This window comes from Trachurus japonicus, chromosome 6 (assembly GCF_045865225.1).
Source record: "Trachurus japonicus isolate A0001 chromosome 6, Traja_1.0".
Taxonomy (NCBI): domain Eukaryota; kingdom Metazoa; phylum Chordata; class Actinopteri; order Carangiformes; family Carangidae; genus Trachurus; species Trachurus japonicus.
The window spans coordinates 21,184,240-21,205,579 of record NC_140912.1 but is presented as its reverse complement, the minus strand read 5'-3'; the positions used below and the strand labels follow the sequence as shown (position 1 = coordinate 21,205,579).

At 41.7% G+C, this 21,340-nt stretch overlaps 3 protein-coding genes across 3 annotated transcripts; 2 read left to right on the top strand and 1 right to left on the bottom strand.

Annotated features, from left to right (window-relative positions):
- Positions 1–903: 903 nt before the first annotated feature.
- Positions 904–4,643, top strand: LOC146986110 (dihydrofolate reductase). The gene is made up of 6 exons (XM_085779769.1): positions 904–1,195; positions 2,099–2,148; positions 2,343–2,448; positions 2,583–2,709; positions 3,484–3,599; positions 3,956–4,643. Exons 1-6 carry the CDS (start codon positions 1,083–1,085, stop codon positions 4,035–4,037), a joined length of 594 nt encoding a protein of 197 aa, XP_085635895.1. The 5' UTR covers positions 904–1,082; the 3' UTR covers positions 4,038–4,643.
- Positions 4,644–7,359: 2,716 nt separating this feature from the next.
- Positions 7,360–10,590, bottom strand: mterf2 (mitochondrial transcription termination factor 2). The gene is made up of 2 exons (XM_085779767.1): positions 10,447–10,590; positions 7,360–9,627 (listed from the first exon to the last, which is right to left on the bottom strand). Exon 2 carries the CDS (start codon positions 9,599–9,601, stop codon positions 8,474–8,476), a length of 1,128 nt encoding a protein of 375 aa, XP_085635893.1. The 5' UTR covers positions 9,602–9,627; positions 10,447–10,590; the 3' UTR covers positions 7,360–8,473.
- A 3,033-nt stretch (positions 10,591–13,623) lies between these two features.
- On the top strand, positions 13,624–16,019 carry LOC146986108 (uncharacterized). Its single transcript, XM_085779764.1, has one exon. It carries the CDS (start codon positions 13,946–13,948, stop codon positions 15,539–15,541), a length of 1,596 nt encoding a protein of 531 aa, XP_085635890.1. The 5' UTR covers positions 13,624–13,945; the 3' UTR covers positions 15,542–16,019.
- The last annotated feature ends 5,321 nt before the right edge of the window (positions 16,020–21,340 follow it).

The following is a 21,340-nucleotide window of genomic DNA, read 5'->3' as shown; positions in this document are numbered from 1 at the left end:
TGTTAATAATGAAAACCCACATACAAGTGAAAAGGATTTACACCCACCACTGAAACTCTCTCTCTGTCACACACACACACACACACTATAGCTCTCATATACACAACTGAAACCAACACACACGCATAGACCTCAATAGTAAAAGAGACACCTGTAAAACTGTTGACAGGACAGCTCCAGCTCTTACTGTTTTCAAAGGCCCAGAGAAATGTATTTTCCCTAAATGATATCACTGCACTCCCTAAGCACAAGTGCTGTGTCGAGGATGTCTGCCAGGTTGATGAGCCTCAACGCCTCACAGTGCAAACACTGAAATTCTGAAGTGATGAGGAATTAAGAGTGTCACACACCGTTCAGCTTGAAAGGATTTCGGATGAAAGATGATGGTGAAACAGAAAATCCTCCACAGTTAGTCTCCTTTAGCTCAGTCCACAGAGACACTTTACCCTACACCATGTTACAGGACTCAGCAGTTTGTTACAAACCACCTGTGGCTGAGTTAGGGGGTAAACTAGTAGGGCTTCACTTTCAGGCTTTTTTTTTTTTTTTTTTTGCACTAATTTTACTTACAACACACAATGACAATATGACTTCAGGATTTCAGTAGTATGTAGGCCTATTGTATAAACCTTTGTACTTGTATGTTTGTGGAGTTTTTCTAGATAGTGTCTGTGGTGCTGCTTATCCATCAGATCTTTGCAGTGCATGTGAACTTTCACCCCAACACGATGACATAACATTCAGAGTTTACGGTAAATATCTGGAAAAAGGAGGGGAAAATGGAAAAAAAAAAATAGATATTTTATTTATGCCTGTGTAATAATCGCTGAGGTTGACGTGATACCTTAGTTGTGAGCAGGTCATGCTCCTGCTGACTGATCTCAGTGCAGTGATAGGGGTGAGGCTTTGTGTGTGGGGTTCACGGATCTAGACGCCTCTAAAACATCCAGATGTCCAATCGCAGCTGCCGGTCGGTGGGCGGTGATAGCTCGAGTCCAAACCTCGATAAATGGCTCCAACACACGGATGCAGTTCCCGTAGCAGCGTGACGCCTGTCGGTTCTGGGTGCGTTTGATTCCCTGATGGAGATGGAGAAGAAACAGGACCGAGTGCAGAAGAAGCCGATCCGCCTCATAGCAGCTGTTTGCAGGGACATGGGGATCGGGAAAGATGGGAAACTGCCCTGGCATCTACCGTAAGAGTGAAATCTGTGAATGAGTCTTTCAGACGTGTGTGTATCGTCACAACGCCGCGGTTTACAGTAAAGATGACGTAACATGTGTTCCGCATTGCTATTATTTGGGAACTTTTATTTTGAAGGTCTAGACGTGTGCAGTAGGCGTGATAGGGAGGCTGTTTGTCTGTGTCAGTTGCATCACTTTTCTATTCTTTTTCTTTTCTTTCTTTCTCTTCTTTTTTCTTCTTTTTTTTTTTTTTACTATTTCTAAAAGTCTGTATTCATTCTTCGCAAATTACATGGACAATTAAGAGGAAAAGTTTAGTAATAGCCGCAAATTGGAGGTTATCCAGTGTGGCTTATTTCTCTATAATGATTTGGTTCAGGAAGGAGTCCAAAAGTGATGTCTGAAAAATCCTATTTTGTGAAATGAACACTCAATAATCCATCTTTTTAAACCAGTATGATGCAGCATCTGGTTTATTGCAGTTGTATTAAAGTAGTAGGCTATGTGAACTTTTATTTGCCTTTACAGGAGAAGTAAATACTGGATGTTAACAGACAAAACAAAACCATAAATGCAAAAATGCATTTGAATAGGGTTGCTCTGTTAAGAAAGAAAAAAAAGTAATACACAATAATGGAGATTTCTAAAATTGACCAATTTCTTCTGTTGGACATGTAGGCCTAATTAATTATCCAAAGAAAGCTTCAATAGAACAGGTCTCTCTCAATTGTGAGTAATTTTAGGAATTGTCCACCAAATAGTTCAAGGTAGTATACGTGTTACATAAGTATGCAATTCATGAGGGCCCTTGTTACAGTAACTATAAGTAGCAGTGCTTAGACATAATGAGCTTAGTAACAGCTGACTGTTTGCTGCCTGGTTTAATATTGAAAACATGTTAAATGTTTCCACAGGTCTGAATTCCAGTACTTTCTGAACACTGTCACAAGGGTGTCGAGACCAGGTATTCCTCAATATCCATATCATGTCATATCATAGTCATGTGTAACTGGATATCATGCTTTATTATACCCTGATGTTTCAGGCTTTTAAACTTTTTAATAACTGTATTAGTCAGTCATTAACAGTTGGAAATCCAATATATGTCGTCATCATCAGTTGAAGTGAGTGTTGAATATTTTATTTATTTTGTTTCAGGGAGGATGAATATGATGGTCTGGGGCAAATTGTGCTGGTACTCCCAACCAGAAAACATGTTACCATTACCAAATAATCTGCATGTGGTGTTAAGTACCACACTAAAGTGAGTCATTTATCTCTGTCTACTCTCTCTCACACACACATACAAACATCTGGGAGCCAAATCTTTGGACTTATCCAGGAAACAAGCCTTGATTTCCACTCACTGTCATCTCATGACATAATCTTCTCTCTCAGCACAGTCCCGGATCACGCCCACTTCTTATGTCAAGACTTTGAGAGTGCAGTCCGCCTGGCTGCAGAGCCCCCCCTCGCTGACCTAATAGAGACCATCTGGGTTGTTGGTGGCATGCAGGTCTACAAGGTAAAGTTATGTAACCAGCTCTCTGGAATCTATTGAAAGATAAGGGGCTAGATTATGAACTGTGGGCCTCTATTGATACCCTGACCCAATCCTTCTCATATTCTACTTCAATCAACCCTGATAACATTTTCCTAGCATTTGATTATTTGACTCTCTTACTTGATCATCCATAGTCTAGTTACTAACTGAACAAAGACAAAGATTTGGCTGCAGCAGGACCACCACTCAACCCGGCCCAGTCTTTGTCAAGGTGCTGAAAACAAAAGGGTCCAAAAGAAAATCAGTGCATACATGCTCCTCTGATGAAGGTTAGACCAAAAGCTCACATTAAAGTGAAGTATTGCAGATTAATAAAATACTAGTGATTAAAAAGTGGCCCAATTGCAGGATCATTTTTTGGCGTGGGGGGTAATTCCAGTGATTGGTATTGGGATTGATAGTCAGGCACATCTCTGCTGTTTGTTCATGTGTGTGACCAGGGCCTACTAATCTAAACCACAGGTTTAAAGGCTCACTACACACACTTATTTTATTATGTCAGTTGACTGTTGTGTTTTATGTTTTCTCAGTCACCATGTCTTCTATTTCACAGTTGTCACTATTGTTATTTTACCAATAAATACTACTAATAATAGAACTGTCACATAGGAGACACCAACATGCAAAGTTGTCTGGTGCATCTAAGATTCCCTCTGACTTGTTATTATGCTGTACTGCTCTCAGTTGTTAATGTTAATGTTAATGTGACCAGAATATCTGCTGTTTTCTGACCAGGACGGATTGAATCATCCGTGGTGTGATTCGGTATACCTGACAGACATCATGGCTGACTTTGACTGCGACGTTTTCTTCCCAGAGTTTGACAGAGGACTGTTTAAAGTACAAGAAAGGTTAGTGTTGATCTCCTCCACATGCTGAAAATCCTGACCTGGAGCCTCAGGCCCCTAGTCGAGCCTTCCTAGCCCAATAAGAAAGTGAGCAAACATCAGCATTATCTGTCAGACTGTATTGTCTTTGGTAGTAAAAGCTCAGCTCAGAAGAATCTGCTGACTTCCACAACTGCAGATTTGCTTCGACATTATTTGCTTCTGCTGCACTGTATTGTAATGGCAAATTAGTGAATATTGTCCATTAAGGCAGATCCTCATTTAGCTTTTTTTGTGTCTATCCATTGAATCATTATAGCTAACTTTTTTGTCCTTTTCATGAACTCATAAAACTTTTTCCTCTTTTGTTTCAAAATAAGATTTCCTGATGTTCCGAGTGGCGTTCAAGAGGAGAACGGCATAAAGTACAAATTCCAAGTATTCAAGAAAAATGGTGTATAGATAAAGGAGAGTGGAAACCTTGTTTACCTTCAACATTTCCTAAAAAGACCACAGAGGAGTGTTACCAGATCCCAAACCCAGTGTTTGGAAAACCAAAGTCATGTAATCCCTCTTTAATGAGCATTCCAGCTAGATGAACACTGTGAACACAGACTCAGCAGTCCAATTTGTCTGTGTCTGTTTAGCATTGCCTATTTTTAGTCTTCCCATTGCTGCTGTTTGGTCGAATACTATGATCACTGCTGGTGGAGAAAAACAAACAAACTGCCACTGCCTTCACCCCCCCACCCCTCAGTGAGATGGCAACCACACGGAAAATATGCTCATCAGAGTCAGACAGCAGCCTACGTCAATGATGGCCTGTGCTCTGGATGTCACGGCAGTTCTCTGGTCCTTTCTAAGCCAAAACAACAGATGCAAGCTGCAGAATTCAATGAGTGAATTATCCCAGTGGTTTGTTTTGTTTCTTTAGTGATATATCTTGTCATTGAGATAAATGTGGAGAAGCGATGCATCCTGTCATTTGGTGTGGTTGGAAATAATGTGACATATTTATTGATGGAAGTTTTTTACTGTGAAGTTTTATTTTGGAGAGAATTTAATTTAATAAAAATGTATAAGGGTTTCAGTAAAAAATAAATTAATTGTAACATTTAAATGAAGAAATATGTTTGTTTTTTTCCTCCCCATTTAAAATCAATTAATCTTTATTCATCTAGTTGTATGTGATCATTTTGGCCACTAGATGGAGCCATTACAATAGGACAGGGGACATTGGGTATTGATGGTTTCTTAAACACACAAGAAAACATCTCAAAAAGATGTAGGCCTACTCTCCTAGTTATACTGTAACTGTCACCTCATTGTGAAAACACTTGATTGACAGCACCTCTGACGTGTTGTCTGTCAGAACAATGACAGTCAACAAAACTAAGTTAGCCTCTGACACATCAAAGAGTGAATTGCAGAAGTATTAGGCTACTGGATATGATTCACTAGTTAGATCTGAGGTGATAGGAACCTGTTTCACAGAAACTCTCTTTCAAATTATTCACATTTACATCAACAGTCATTTAAAGTCATGTCTGTCGCAGCGTGTGCTACCTCGACTTCATTCCAGTGGGCTTTCTTGTCTTTCTGGTTCCAAGCATGGCAGCACCCAGTGTTCATCTGAGCAGATAAACACACGGCATGTTATTTGTTTTTCTAACTCTCTCACTCAGAGAGACAGAAACTCATCTATCAACATAAACTAGCATTGCAGTGTCAGAAGTGTCAAAATCCAACACAGTGAGGAGGAATGTTGTGCATACCCGGACATTGTGGACCTTTATCGCTGCAAATATTCAGACTTACCATAGCAGGAAAATCACAACTGTGCTCACAGTAACGTTGTTAACAATATATTGAAGCTCTCAGATACGTCATCACAGGGAGCCACTGGGCCCAGTCCAAGGCCCCCTGAAGCTCCAAAGCGGATTTTGGGATCATTAATTTCATTTTTTTTTTTTTTTACACTTTGACTTTTCCAAGGACGACACAGGCTTTTTGGTTTTAAAAAGGTTAAAGAAGTCTATTAATCTCTGGTATGGTAGTCTTGAAAAGCAGATGCATTCTGAGTCTCAAGGACAAGCACTGACAATGCTTTCAGTGGTCAGTGGCTTTATAAAATCAGTCATGAATGAATGAATAAACGATCCTGAAGACAGACGCAAGGTGTCGCAGCCAGTGATATGATCCTAATTGACTGCACCTCTCCACAAGTGATACCACAAGGGGTGACAAATGGGTCTATGCATCAGAGTTGTGACTCGTGTGCAGTGTTCAATATAGGAAGTTATTTACCTTTGTGCATTCAACATCCATCAATGTGACATTTATTTTCCTCCCGCTGCATGTACAGGATATTTGTGTTGTCTCATCAGGGCACAGGTGGACTTGAGAGACAAGTAATGGCAGAAAACCATAGCAACTGAGGATTAAACCATGTTCAAGGTTGAGAAGACTGATGTTAGTATGTTTGGGAAAAACAAGACTATTATTCTATTAAAATATTGTAATTCCAGGTTTCCCTTTGTGGTGAACAGTTTTTGCAGTAAAATTGGAATATTTTATTTAAAAGGTACAGACAAATTTTATTTTTCCCAGCAGTACATCAGCTTCGTTTGAAGAACACCCTTTTAAACTTGAGTTTAACTCACACTGACTTCAAGTGAGGAATATTTACAGCACCGGTGGCTGCCCAAGCTCTGGGCTTCGAGCTGGAAATCATAGCTTTTCATTGTCGATGTCATCCGTTTCTGGTGAGATATGACCCATAAAAGCAATATGTTAAGCATGGCTAATATCAACTAGTGCCATATTTGAAATGGAAAAGGGACAATTTATACCCCCTCTTATTAACCTCTACGGCTTGTCTGTGTAATTCAAGAGGACAGCACGGGATGACACGCCAGTTGAGGACAAGAGGACACTTGGTAAGAAATAGAGGTGACTTGTATTTATACACCTGAGGCCTTGTCTCATTTGCCTTGCCTTGCCATCCTGATTAAGTCCTTGTATGTTACCTGGTACTGATACTGTTGAAATTGTCTGATGCCTGTGTAGAATTACTAGTAACCTTCAGTACGTCGGCTGCGGCGAACTGGAGATTCTGTTGAAGCCCTTCAGGGGTTTCGTGTTGTGAATGGTTGGAAAATGAACTCTAGTCAAGCATCCATCTGCTGAGCTCGAAATTCATTACCAGATGCACTCACTTTCACATCATCTGCCCAGTGGCTATCGCCATGACTACGGGACCATGCTGAGTGATGCAGACGGCAGCAGATGGGAAGTGGAAGTTGTTAACGTATATTAATGCCCCCACCCCTCAACCCCCCCCCACCCCTCCCTGTTTCTCCTCCCTTCATCCTCCTCCTCATCTTCATCCCCCTGGACACACAAGTCCTCTCTCTCTCCCTCCCTCTCTCTTTGTTGTGACCCCCATCGTCCACATTACAAGAGCGAGGGAACCTTGAGGCATAAAGTTGTGGCTTCATTAGCTGTGAAGCTCGCTCCCATTAAAAGGCACTCTTAAGCATGTTTTCAAGGGCTTTTGCTGGCTTCCAAACATTAAGACACATTCAGAATGAAACATGAAACATTTTTACAATGCCATCTTTTGGCTCAGACAATGCTCCGTGAGATATTGCATATTGATTTTTCGTGGCTCATACTACAGTGAGTACGGGCACTAATCCATATGATGCACACAGGCATGGAAACCTTATTAATAAAACTAAATATAATGGAAAATCAATTTTGCATAAATGATCCGAACCTCAACAGCTTTTTGAATAAAGCCTGCAGAGTGCATTCAGATAAACCACTTCCACCATCAAATCAAAGGAACTTCATTTTCTTTCCTTTTTTTTTTATCTTATCGTGTGGGTGCATTTAAATTCATTTGAAATGATAATGAAGTGACATTTCGGTAGTGAAATAGCTTATAATTAAGTGTCTCCATCTGTAAAGGAACAATAAAAATCTGAGACACAGTTAGATTTCCTCCCCGAGGGGAACAGTTGCTGCCAAGAACATTGTGTGAAAATGAGACTCCTGTGCAGGCTGTAAATAAAATGCATTGAAAAGCTGTGTTTGTCCTCTGTTATACATTTAATAGATGAGTCAGCACGTCTCTCATTTCACACTTATGTCATGTGGCGTTTTATGATAAGTTATTGTGATGAGGTAAGTTGGGGATAAACTGTAATAAATTCTTTATCTGGCAAAAGACTACACCTTCCCCAAAAAGCTTGACATATTAAGGTGGCTTTGCATTTGTCTCAGTCTCCGGTATCACACCGGTAGGTCGTTACATAACCATCCTCATCTCTTCCAATGTGAATTTACACCTGCAATAAAAGTACCCTGCTTTTCATCCGTACTGCTGTCAGACCCGTAGATAAACAGGGGCGCAATCAGTTTTCTTTAGTCTGCACTACAAGTGAAAAATTTACTTTGACGCATTTTTGCATTTGGTGAAAAGATTCACGCTGCTAAATTAGAGCTAAATCAGGCATTGGAAGAAAAAAACACTTGCATGACTCACTCGTAGTTTTGGTAATTTGATTACCTTTTATCCCACAGGGTTGGAGATTCTGGCAACAGGAAAACAAATTATCTTCACCGTTAAGTGTGATTCCTAGAAATTAGGACGGTCTGCATCTTGCATTTCAAGATTGTTTTCTGTTAAAACTTCAGTTTCCACTCTACGGCATTGTAGTAGTCAAAATTCACTGTCAAGTTATAATGGTTCATGGTTGTATGCATTTTTTTCTGATAAAACCGCAGAAAAACACATAATTTTGACATGGTATTGATATAAATAACCACAAGAACAGTGTACAAGTACATCCAATATCAGTTTTAATTCACTTGAGCCCATGCAATCCGTGTCAGTCGTCTCCTCTTAAAGGGGCCACGGGGTTAAAGAGCGGCCTCTCTCTGCGTAGCCGGAGTTTTCCGTAGCTCATCTCAAAGTCTTTCTTAGTACCATTTAATACATCCAGACTGCCTGTCCTTATGTCATAGCCGTGCATCTTCAGACGCTGGATGCGGTGATTCACTATCTGTGAGGTCAGCTCCAGGACAGTAGGAGTCCCCATGATTTGAGACATGCTGATCCCGGCGCTGAGGAGCCCCTCGAAGCGCTCGGCCAGAATAGCTTCAGGGTAGTAAAGCAGAGCGGGGCAGTTGAGGATGGTGTCCCGCAGCTCTGCCTCGGAGCATCCCATGGCGCTCTGAGAGTACACCAGGGTGCGACGCATGCTGTCCGGATTCAGCTCGGTGACAAAGCCCCTGAGCTTGGAGAGGAGGCGGAGCAGCTCTGCCGTGGTGAAGCCCCTGTCCCTCAGGAAAATCAAGTTCTGCCTGAGAACCTCTGGGGGCTTGAGAAGAACATACGGGTTCTGGCTGAGCAGCTTCTGAAGCCAGATCTTCATGTTGGCCTCCTCCCCTCCCAGCTCCTGGTAGGCCTGCTGGAGGGTGCGCACCATCACCTCGTTTTGCTCCACTGAGCGGCTGAAGCTCTGGGGAGCGGTGGCCATCAGCTTGGTGACGATGCGCTTGTTAAGATTCAAGCTCTGGAAGTAGGCAATGTTGTTCCTCTGGTTGTCGTGGTGGCTGGAGGAGGTGAAGAAGGAGGCTGGGAATTTCTCAATGATACCAACCAGCTCCTTCTGGCTGGGGCACACCGTCATCCACAGGTCCCTCTGAGCCTTCATCTGCTCCGGAGGACAGAGGATCGCCTCGGGATGAACCGCTAAGATCCGTGAGACGATGACACCCGAGGCGCCCATGTCCTTCAGCAGGTCCGCCACCTCGACGGTATAAGCCGGGTTGCGGTGCAGCACCCAGCCCTTCAGTTTCCGAACCTTCTGGATGTCCACGGAGAGTTCATAGAGAGCCGTCACCGTCTGCTGGTTCTCCTGCGAACTCAGCGTCGCACATGGCCTCAAGTTTAACGGTAGAGCTGTGACACGTTGGCAGCGGAGGCACAGGGATGTCGCGATCAAGCGCAACATTGAGGCAAAGTCCTGATGCTGATCACCTAAGAGAAGAGTGAGAGAAAAGGGAGCTGCAGTGACTGACAACCAAGCAGCGGGCTGACATGACTAAAAATACCAACCTCAAACTTCTGAAGCAGAGCTGCTTCATGACAGCTGAGCAGACACCCTGAATTTTAACATTCATCAAACAATTGTATTAACTGTGGTGACGCACAGCAGCGAGGCCAGGGGCGTTGCAGCCAGGGCTGCCCTTGTTTTTCTTTTCATATCAGGAAATCTTTTTATTGTTTGATTTAGTGCACACAAAGCATACATGTAACGCAGCCAGCACTAATCTGAACAAACAGAGCATTGTTGCTGAATGTATTACCTCTTTAATCTCCCTGCTCAGACAGGCACCCAGTTGTTGACTTTTCTAAGCTATTTTGAATACTGTCAATCAAACCAGGCTCCTTCACAACAGGTAATGGTTAAACTGCACAGCTGCTGCCAGATGTTTCATAGGGGATAGTTGGGAAACACGAGTCAGCTTGTCACAATTGGACAAAACACTCGAGTATTTTATTGCAGTTTATATTACTGAACACATTCATCAAAATAACCTGACCTACCCCGGTGACTTCATTCATGAAATCGGAGATTTCAAAATAAAAGCTCGGTTTCATAATGTGAGGAAACATCATCATGCTAGGCGCTGCGCCGGCTGGGTAACCGCTTAGAGACACCGAGCTGCCCTGCTACACCACTAACATCACGGGATGTCGTGTTATTTACCTCAGAGAGTCAACACAATAAGCTCACGTGTGTAAAATGTGCACGTTTTAGCAAGTACATGGAGATATTTATTAGAAATGAGTTACCTTTAGCTGCGGTCAGAGGATGTGACGTTTTGTTATGGAACAGATTTCTTCATCTACGGTTCATTAGTGGTATTTTGCTCACCACAGCGCCAGCTCCTCGCAGAGGTGGAGGGAAGTACTACAATTAGGCGAATTTTTTTAAAACACTGAATCAACCTATGATTTAAAAAAATAAATAACATGCATAATGTAGAAACAGTCAGTGTTATGTGGTTTCATGCTCCCTTCAGTCCAATTCCCTCCTTCTTTTCCAAAGCTCTGCTCTTTTATTGCAGGCCATATGTCTAGTAATTAAATCATTTTGGCAAAAATCTGTATCTCAAACAGCAGTTGGTGCACCTCCAAACCCTTCAGCATACGGGGCCCTGATGAGTGTAATCAGCACAAGGCTGAATTGGACTGAACACACGGAGACTTTTCTCGCAGTTGGTGCTTAATCATGATGCTTGATCACCGGCTCTGCAAGCTGTTCCCTCAGCAGCACGGGAGCTGCTGCTGCTGAGTGGGTAGCTGGGTTCATTATAGTTTATGTACAAGTAAACAGATGATATGCCTCAAAGGAAAACAGGCTGGTGCGTCTTTCTTTTTTAGTACCCAGTATGTTGACAGGAATGAGCTGGTCATCTGAGTGCACTCGCTGCTAGTGTTGTTATTAACAGTTTGTGCATCTCAAACAGATCGTGTCCAAGTGTTTCATGGGGAGCAACTTTCTTTATGGCGGTATACAATAACATGTGGGCATGCAGAGTCAACAGTGTTTTTTCGTTTTGCAGTCAACCTGTTAACATCCTTTCTGGCTTTCATCAAGGGTTTAAGTAAGCTCACGCGATCAGCATAGGCTACAGCCTTGATCGTATCACCTGGTGATGAAATGAATGAGGAAAAAGAAGCAAACACAGCAAAGAGAACTGAAAGACTTTCTAAAGGCAAGGTAAAAAGGAGAATACAGACGAAAAAGGTGCAACACAGCACTTACGGAGGATCCCTTCAATCCTTTCCCTGTGATCTGTTCAGGACTGAAATCCAATATCATCCTCACCATGATGAAACCAGAGAGTGTGTGGGTTTATATCAAGACCTTCTGATAAATGTGTCGCTGGTGCAAGATGTCAAACTTGCCTCAACTTGAAATATAGACATACTGACACATGCTGTACTTACTGTGATGTTGTTATGTTTACAAACTCGACGTTGTGTGCTCCACAAAAAATCAAAAAATGAGAGCAACACTAACAAGGTTATGGCACAATTGCCAACACTGAGAACAATAGCATCAACAAGAGACACAATAGAGAAACAAGCAGGGAGGAGACGTTGGCACAAAGACGCAAACAAAGGCAGTGAACTGGAAGAGAGAAGGAGACGCTTTTCCAAATTGCCGCTGGGCAATGAAGGCAAAATGTGATACAGGCTGTCAGACTTCTTGCAGATGCTCACACACTTGGTGCAGCTTTGCAGGAGTGAGACATGGAGAGATTAGGAGAAAACCGGACCCCTAGGCACAGATAGAGAAATGACGCCACAATCATACAACACCAAGACATACAAAATAATACAAACAACACACTCTCTATATGTCTCGATGTCTTTTTTCATTGCTTTTTGAATTATTGTCTCTTTTGTCTCATGTTGTGTCTCATTGTGGATACTTACCATCTCATGGGCATGTTGCATGGTCCTTTTGTGTCGTTTCACGCAATTCAATGACCTTCATACAGGATGTTTTACAGTAGCCTGTGAATGAGGAAGTAAAACATGCTTTCTCACAAAGGTAAATTTGATACTGATCAGATACTGCAACTTTTTTTTTCCAACTTTGTCTCTGTTGTCCATTTTATTATCTATAATGGTGGTGGCTTCTTTTAGACACTGGTTACGCTGCCTCCATCATCTCACCATCTGTCCATCACAAAGCTGTGTTTTTCCGTTTTAATGAGTATCATCTTACTCGGCCAGACGTCTATTTGCCAAACAAACGGCTTGATTTCCCCACATGCCACCAAACTCACCACCTGACTCACCTCCTGCACAGGTGGATAAAGAAAGGGTTTTTCCCGTGCAGGCAGTGTTATCAGACATTCGATTCCAGTGCAAGCTGTAGGTATTTACAATTTAAAAGGTGATTCAAAGAGAATGAAAGAGCAGAATTACACTTTCGTTTTTGACAAAGAGGACTTGTCTTACAAAAACAAAGGCATGGCCTGCCACAGTTTTATATTTCAGCTAACAATCAGACGATTCTTTAATATGATTTGCATTCTGTGTAACTTTCTGTTTTTCCTATTTTGATTTCCTTGTTGTGTAATTTAGGCATGTGTGTTGTAATCAGTATGATAACAGCTAGGAAATGATTAACAATCTTCACAGTAGTATGGTTGTCTTGTTTCATTTATTTGCCAAGAAAAGCTGTCCAGGAACATAAAAGCGGTGTCACTTTGACTTTGACTTCATTCCTAGTGACATATTAACTTTTTGACAGAAGATCTACAGTATAAGGGGGAAATACCAACTCATAGACTTTGTTTCAAGGAAGCAGTGGGATAAAGTTGTTAAGAAACAAACCCCAAACACAATAAGATGCAAGATGTCCCACAGTGGAAAGATTAACAACATCACAGCAAGTAAACATATAACACAATACAGTTTGTTTTGTTGTGCAATAGGAAAGAACAGATTAACAGACTGCAAATTAGAGAGTGAGAGTCATTATCATGATTAAAAAAGAAAAACAACACAAAAACAAATAATACAAAAGATCACATGTTTTTATCTTACAGCTTTCATGCAGTGTTTCGTATCGCTCAACTCTGGCACTGAATGTAACTGATGCATGAGTGAGATGAATGAATGAAAGATTTGTGTTGCCTCAGTGACAAAAGAAATGGTGTGATGGGAACAGGGACACATTACCTGATACTGCATAGATTTAGCCCAGATTAGTACGCTCACTGAATAAGAACATAATGGTACAGAAAACATGCACCGCATTGCATTTTAAAATATGCAATCAAGCCTGCCTGCACGGAATTTCCAAAAAACCACGTGTGCTCGTGAACACTCCCTCTAACAGCTGTCAGACGACCTTGTACTGTCTCAGCCCACACCCTCATCTTAGTGGAAACCAGTCCAACTACATATCAATACAGTTAATGTCCAACCAGGAGCATAACTTTTTATTTGCCCTGTTCTTTATGTTTGTTTAGCCTCATTTGTTGCCTCAGACCTGCCAAAATAGACTTATATGAACTTAATGGACTTAACGCTGTAATAACTAAAATGTCTCTCCACTCGCTCCTGTCACTCATCGTGTAACTAAGCGTGTATGTGTTTGTCGTAATGCATGTGTGTTCCTAAGTCTGTGTTTGTGTAGGTGTGCGTAAGAGGAGGGAACTACCTGGAGGTGGAACTTAAGTCACAAGCGAAAGTGGATAACATTTGGCTTACAATGCGCCAGCCCTGCAGAGTGTGACAAGTGCGTGACCTGGGACAGCTACAGAAGATGACCTCCTTTAAGTGTCTAGAGTTTCTGCTTTTTCTCACCCTTCTCTGCTGGGTCTGCTGTGAGAAGCCAGAGCCTGTGTTCAGGGCAAAGGGCAACATAATTGAGATGGGATATTGCTTCGGCGTGGATTATATTGTTGTTTACAGAATTGGTCCGGAGGGAGACCAGCTGCTTGGCAACTCCTCAACCAACAGTTCTGTGGAACCTCCTGCAGACATGCAGGGTCGCGTCTACCACACCCTGCGAGACCAACTGCTCGGGATGCAGATTTTTAACCTCACGCACACGGACTCTGGGATTTACAGGAGGGAGTGCTGGCAGGACCAGAGCCTGGTCAGTCAGTTCACACAACAGCTCCTCGTGTGCGATGAAATGGTTCAATCAGAGGAGGTCATTGTGAAGGAGGGAGCTGATGGAGCAGAGTTTCTGTGCAATGGCACCTCCATTGGTCTGGAAGGAACCTCTGTGCACTGGTACTATGAGATGTATCCCACTTATAAGCCTATACTCTTCCTGGATAGCAGCATTTCTCTGGAGCCTCTGGAGGAAGAGCTGAAAGGTGGCATGGAGGTCAAACAAGGAGGGGCATTGCTCATGATTAAAAACAACGTGTTAAAGAATATCCAACACTTTCACTGTCTTGTATTCAAAGGTAAGAACTGCTTCAGTTTCCAAAACATAGTTTTACCAGCTAACACTGAGAACAAGGAGGTTTTTGCCTCAGTAGGGGAAAGAGTAGTCTTAAACTGCCCCTCTGATGGTAAATACCAGCAATGGGAGACACCACTGGGGGCGGTCAATGGCAGCAGCGTGAGGATAAATGAGATGTATTTATCAAAAGGTGATAAATTGGAAGACTTTTCCTTGATAATTCCCGAAGTCAACGAAGATCTAAGCGGGGACTATTCCTGCATCTCCACTTCACTTGAGATCCAGTACTTGGTGGTTCTCTGCCCCACAAATGAAATCCAAGAAAAAACAGGTTTTGAAGGCGGGGACTTCTCATTAAGCTGTGGCAATGGCCAGGATGATTCCCTAAGAGTGCAGTGGTACTATGAAGACACAACAGGGGAATATAATCCTATCCACGACTCAAACAACATTCCCATCCTAGAACGTCTGATTGGCAGACTGACTCTGTCAAACAATGGCTCCTCGCTTACGGTCTCCAACGTTGAGAAGACAGATGCAGGGGTGTACCGCTGTGTCGTTTCAAGAGACCCCAAAGAGCCGGAGCCGGATGATGATTATGAATATGATGACACATACAATGAGGAGCAGACAGAGGATGATGAGGAATATTCAACTGACGAATACATTCCTGATGAAGCTCGGTGCGTCGTTATACAGGACACAATTCTGACAGTCAGCAGTCCACACCCAAAGGAGATTCCTCCACTGGACCCAGAGAAAGACTCTAACACCACTGCCATTGTAGCGGGGGGAATAGCAGCCGGAGTGGCGGTGTTAGCTATTGCTGCAGCAGTTGTATTTTTGAGAAAAAGATCTATGGCTCAATCTGGACAGTCCAAGGACATACATATGCAAGATGATCCTGGTTGTTCTGATAGATTAACTAAAGACTGTGCTTGATCACTGCTAAATGTTTTATTCAGTAGCTTTTGTAATGTAAGCTGATAAACATCCAAATGACTTTGACAGTGTCATGTAATCTATCCATTAGTCACACCTCTATCCACATATTTGCATTCGTTGGTCATTATGAAATGTGTGTGTGTGTGTGTGTGTGTGTGTGTGTGTGTGTGTGTGTGTGTGTGTGTGTGTGTGTGTGTGTGTGTGTGTGTGTGTGTGTGTGTGTGTGTGTGTGTGTGTGTGTGTGTTTGTTTTTTTGTTTTTTTTTAGCTTTTACACACCATCTTTCTCTAAGGTGCTATTGACAAATGTTGGATTTTATATTTTTTTTAATGGAAATTGCTAAAATAATTGATCCATTCAAAACGCAATTTTGGCATAAGACTGGAATTTGTGGCATCCTCTTTTTCCTGCAAACTTTGCCTTCAGCTGGACAATGTACACTTCAGTATGCTGGCTCTGAACGCTCAGCGCCCTGCAACTTAGGCTGAAATACTTCATGTAAGTGATTGCTGACGGAAAATAGGACTATTTAGGACTTATATTAACAAAAACATTCCACTGATATCTGCTTTAACAAAACACACACAGACACAAGTGCACTACAAATTCAGATTAACAGCACATGCACTGCAAAAACTCAGTTGAAATGTTTGCGGGGACGCTACAAAAAATGATTTACTTTTTAGTACAATAAGAATGCAAAGAATATTTACATGGACTTATCTGATAATCTTGTAACGTGGTATGTATGACTGTAGTGTGACTTTGACTTTCAGGGATGACTAAAAACCAGTCAAGCTGCTCCCTTGTCAGCAGCTCATCTAATGCCAACAAGGGAGCATAACAGTCAGAAAGTACCTGTCTTTCCGGTGAGAAATCCAGATCACCGACTCGACTCACGACATTGACATTATTAATGAGCTACACCTTAAAGAAATGAATTTAACCATAGCAACATATAGTGTATACATATAAGCAGCAAACTCAAGATGTCATTACTACTTTGGTACTCTGGGATGTACATATTGACTATGAAAAACACTACGCTTGACAAATGCTCATGTTTGTGTATTTTACTCTACTGTTTTAACCTTCACCTATTTTTGATCGAAATATCCTTTAGTCTATGTAATCGAACCCAACACACACAAACCTGAATGTTGAATCAATATCTCTTCTAGCTCAGTCGTGAGCGAGTTAAAGTGGCACACTGCTGCAGAGTGAATATTAGTATTGATCCAGCATTGCGGTTTATGTTTGCAAAACATGAAATGGGATACAGTATATAAAGTAATAATAATGTGTTATTGACTACCTGACTGTGTTCATATTGATTCAATTGTGCATTTTATTATGTGATAATACACAAAGGATAATGTGCAGTTCATGTTTTAACAATACGTGAGCAGCAGTGACAGTGTGTCGTGCTGTGTTCCTCAGAAAACGGAGGTATTTCAAGTGTCTTTTGTGACAAGCTGACATGAATTGAAATAAACATTTTAAAACAACGGTCAGGATTCCTCTCATTTAATCTGAGTTGTGCAATCAGAACGACTTTCTAACAAAGACTGACTGTTTCTTCTTTTACATTCCTATAGTATCTCTAAACCACAATTATCCATTTAATTATTTAATTGGCAGGTTGTTGAGCTGCTGAACGTTAACCATGAGCAACCTCCACAGTGAGGTCACGGCAGGGAACCCTTTCTCTCTCCTTCGGTTTGTCAGTGACACCAGAAAAGACCAAGAAATGCTCCTTTTCTCTTCTTACAACCTGACCACACTTCACAACAAACCTTAATAATGCATGAGCTGCTGTGTCCTGCACCTGCTACTCCCACACTGGGGACACACTACTCTGTGTATACAACTCAGTGACAAAATCAATAGAAAAAAACAACAACAAAAAACAACAACTTGATTTTAATTCTTATGTTGCATTCATTAAAATGTCTCTATAGTCACAAGACAGTTACATCCTGTTGAATTAGCATTGCTGCTGTTTGTCTCAATTGTAGCTACAGGTTATGGTAAACTGATCAGTAGATTTGGTTTGCAGTTATACATACTGAATATAACATTTTAGCTTTTATACAAAGCCATAAGGGATTTATCATTTAAGCATGAATAAAGAATCGTGTTTGTGTTTTAAAGTGAAAAGGTTTACAAAATAATTTTAGTTAATAGTTTATAGTATGTTTATAGTCTTCATTTCTTCTGATACAATAATAATCATTGTGCTTCTTTTGATATGCAGAGATCAAAACATAAAAAAAAAAAAAAAATCCTCACCACAGGCTATATTTACTAGTTAAGTAATGACTTTCTGCTCACCTTCAGATGAGCTGCAACATCACTGAACTGTACTGTGCAGCTGAGAAAATCACATCACCGCCTCTCAAACTGGCATAAAATCATGGTGAAACTGTGCCACCTCGAGCTGCCTCAGTGCACTCTGACGTACACTATTTTGTCCACAAACTAGGTCTGTGTTGTTGTTTTTTTGTGTCACTGCTTGAAATAGATCTGGTTTACATTTATCATGTTCTTCATTCACAACACTTTCACACAATGAGATGGAGAAAAAAAGATGACACATACAGACCAAAAAAAACAAAACAAAAAAAAACAGCTGTAGTGCTGTTTGGTGATGCAGAGGCCATTAGGCAGCACTGGTGCATTGGTGAAGCTTTCCATCTTGCAAAACAATCTGGAGATGTTGTGTTTCAGCAATATTTTCAGCTGCCAGATTGTATTACTCCCACACACTTAACCTTTTGGAGCACTGATAAATATTTATGTTCCACAACAGTGCCAGTACATCCAAAGAAGAAATATGGTTTCTGTTTGAAAATATTTGCTCAGCTGGCGAATATAAAACACTAAATCTTATTCCATCTTTGTTTTTAATTTGATGTTCAGCCAATATCTGATGCTGCAGCTGCAACATAGAGCAGCAAAAAGCACGAAAACAATTCTTTATTTGCTATCTGCTCCTTTGGTATTATTTCTTTACAATAGATGAAAATAGATGTAATGTTGATGCCCTTCAGAAACTTTGATTTACCTTGATTTCCCCTCCCTGCACTAACACTGTCTCCCAACACACACCTTCACAACCCAGAGATGAAAAAAAATCCCCCAAAGCTTGCATTGCAAGAGGCAGATGCAGATCCCGTTGGGGTTTTTTAAAAATTTTTTAATTAAATTTCTTTCAGATCTAACACATACGGTATTGTGCTCTTTATACTATGATAGACAGTACTTAGATAAACCATGTTTACTACTTCATGGTTGTATGCATGTTTGAATGTTTTCCTCAAAGATTGTTAGACTTTGCGTTTTGGTATGGACAAGCACACAACCCAAAAGCGTAACGTTTCCTCTCCTGTCTGTCTCCAGTGTGATGCTACAAAGGTTCACAGTGTGCCACCAATCTTCAACCAAAACCTCAGTATCACGGTCAGTACTGTTGCTGAGCTCCGGGTTGTGAAAAAGGAATTGAACAGCATCAAACTTTGAAATTACAGATCAGAAATTCAAGTATCATCTCAGAGCTCCGATTTTCTGACTTGACGTCAGTGACAGCAACGAAACATGGCCACCTTCATTGTTAATGGTAAGAATGGAACTGTAACAAAAGTTATTTGTCGATGTTTTCACTGCTTCAAAAATAAGCATACATTTAATATTTTTTGTGTTCAGGAATCAGCCACAATATGCCATACTTTTTTCGGGTAGGCCTATCCATGTTTTTTTCCTCCTAGTTAACCTGTAGTGTCAATGCTATGATGTTGGAAGTCAGAAATTTCCAAGTTGGAGTTCTGACTTCTCAGTTACTTCTCAGTTGTTTTGAATCAACAGATTCTTGCCAATACGCAGCACTTAAATACACTCTCTTAAAAAAAAATTATGAAAAGCATTGTATTTGAAGAGTTGAACTCTGAGTGAACTGTAGCGGTTGCAGGTGAAATTTGGATTTTCTGCCCTCAAGGCCATGCCCTGTTTTGAAAAATAACTTTTCTTTTAACATCCATGATCCGTGTCAGCAGAGCACAAGATTGAGTGTAGCTGAAAACCTCCTTCAAGACATCAACAGATATTTGTTTTCAATTGAGAAATGCAGAGGAGGGAAAGAAGGTCTTCCATATTTGTCATTTTGCTTTGCATACACCCCTTTTACGGGCTTGATTGATGGAGACACAGATGTGGAAGAGGAGCAGCTGTTCGGTGCTCTCAGGTGTAATTAAGAAAGGGCTCGGTCGCACAGAAAGGCCCCCGGGGGGTCCGACAAAACGGCGAGGAGTCAGCACGCCTCAGAGAACAGCAAGATCCAGCAGCAGGCTTCCTTCAGCTCGTTACAGTCACAGACTTAAAATGGATCAGCTTAATTGTTGAGACATCTCTCAGACCATCTGTGTATGTGGGAGGGCTCGTGTTTGAGCTGCGAGCGATCGCTCTGTCTGTCTGTCTCGGCCTGTATTCGAGTTTTCAGTAAACGCTGAGACATCGCAGCATCAGAGCAGAACTAAAGTTGAAAAAAAAAAAAAGAATCAATGAAATCATCCAGGAAATTGTGTTTAGACAAGTTGTTACTCACAGTCTCTTGTGTTCACTTTGGGTTCGTACAGCTTCTGCAGAACACACCCCGACATGTGACTAGACTTCCAATGTGAAGATTATCTAAAGTTTTTCTCTGCCTCAAACACACACACACAAATTCACACACAACGGTCTATTTCTCCTTCTCTTTCTCCCAGTGCAGCAATCAAAATCACAAATGGTAGATGTTAACACATTCCCTCCTTGGACACGGCTTTCTGTCCGATCGGGGGGCCTTGTTCTGTAGAATCAGCACGTCTGCTGGGTGCTCCCCGACGGCTGCAGGGCTGAGCCTGCTGAGGCCCGATCTGCTGTAATTTGCCAGGCCCATTACTCCCACAAATGCGATGGCTGTGAGCCCTGTGAGTGTGAAGCAGTTGGTGGGATAAAGAGCAGGAGAAATAGAAAGAGAGAGAGAGAGAGAGAGAGAGAGAGAGAGCGCGGTACCTATTGCTGCTGTCTGGCCACAGTGTCTGGGAGTGTGTGATGCGTCCTGCTAATGGCACCAATTATGCACCAGAGAGCACTGCTGATGGGCTGGTTGCAGCGAAAGTGCTAGGAGGATAAAAAAAAAAAAAAAAAAAACGCTTCATAGTGAGGCCTCTGGGTCCAAAAACAACGACAACAACAAACAACAAAAAAAATGTTAGAGACAGGAGGGAGACAAGCCACTTGGGGCTTTTCTTTCCTAACTGTGCTCTGCTCACTACACCCAGACATGTGGAGGTGTCTGCTTGGATCCCAGCCACACAGGAATTTATGTCTGTTATTTTCAGAGGGGCAATCCAAGCGAGACCAGGACCAATCAAACGCTCTCAATAAAACTGACTTCCCTGTGGAAGTCTCAAAGGCTTTCAACAGATTTGATTTGAAGTCTATAACCTAGAATCGAGTGGGCGTGAGGCTGAGAAGCTGTGATACTTGGTCTCTGTCAGATTGTAAAACTTCAACTCCCCTGTGCAATGAAACTGTTGGGAGAGCAGAAGGTGCATCACGAGTATTCATTTTGTTTTGGTTTTTTTAGGTTTTTCTTTTTAAATCCCCTCAAGTGATCGTGCTCATTTTGAGAAAAAGCAAAAGCAAAAAGGAGATACCAGCCAGTTAGACAAGAAAATCCTTAGTCATGTAAGTGGTTCCACTGGTTTGTAATAAGCAAAAAGAGTTTTCTGTGCACGCCTTGATAGGTGCCACGGG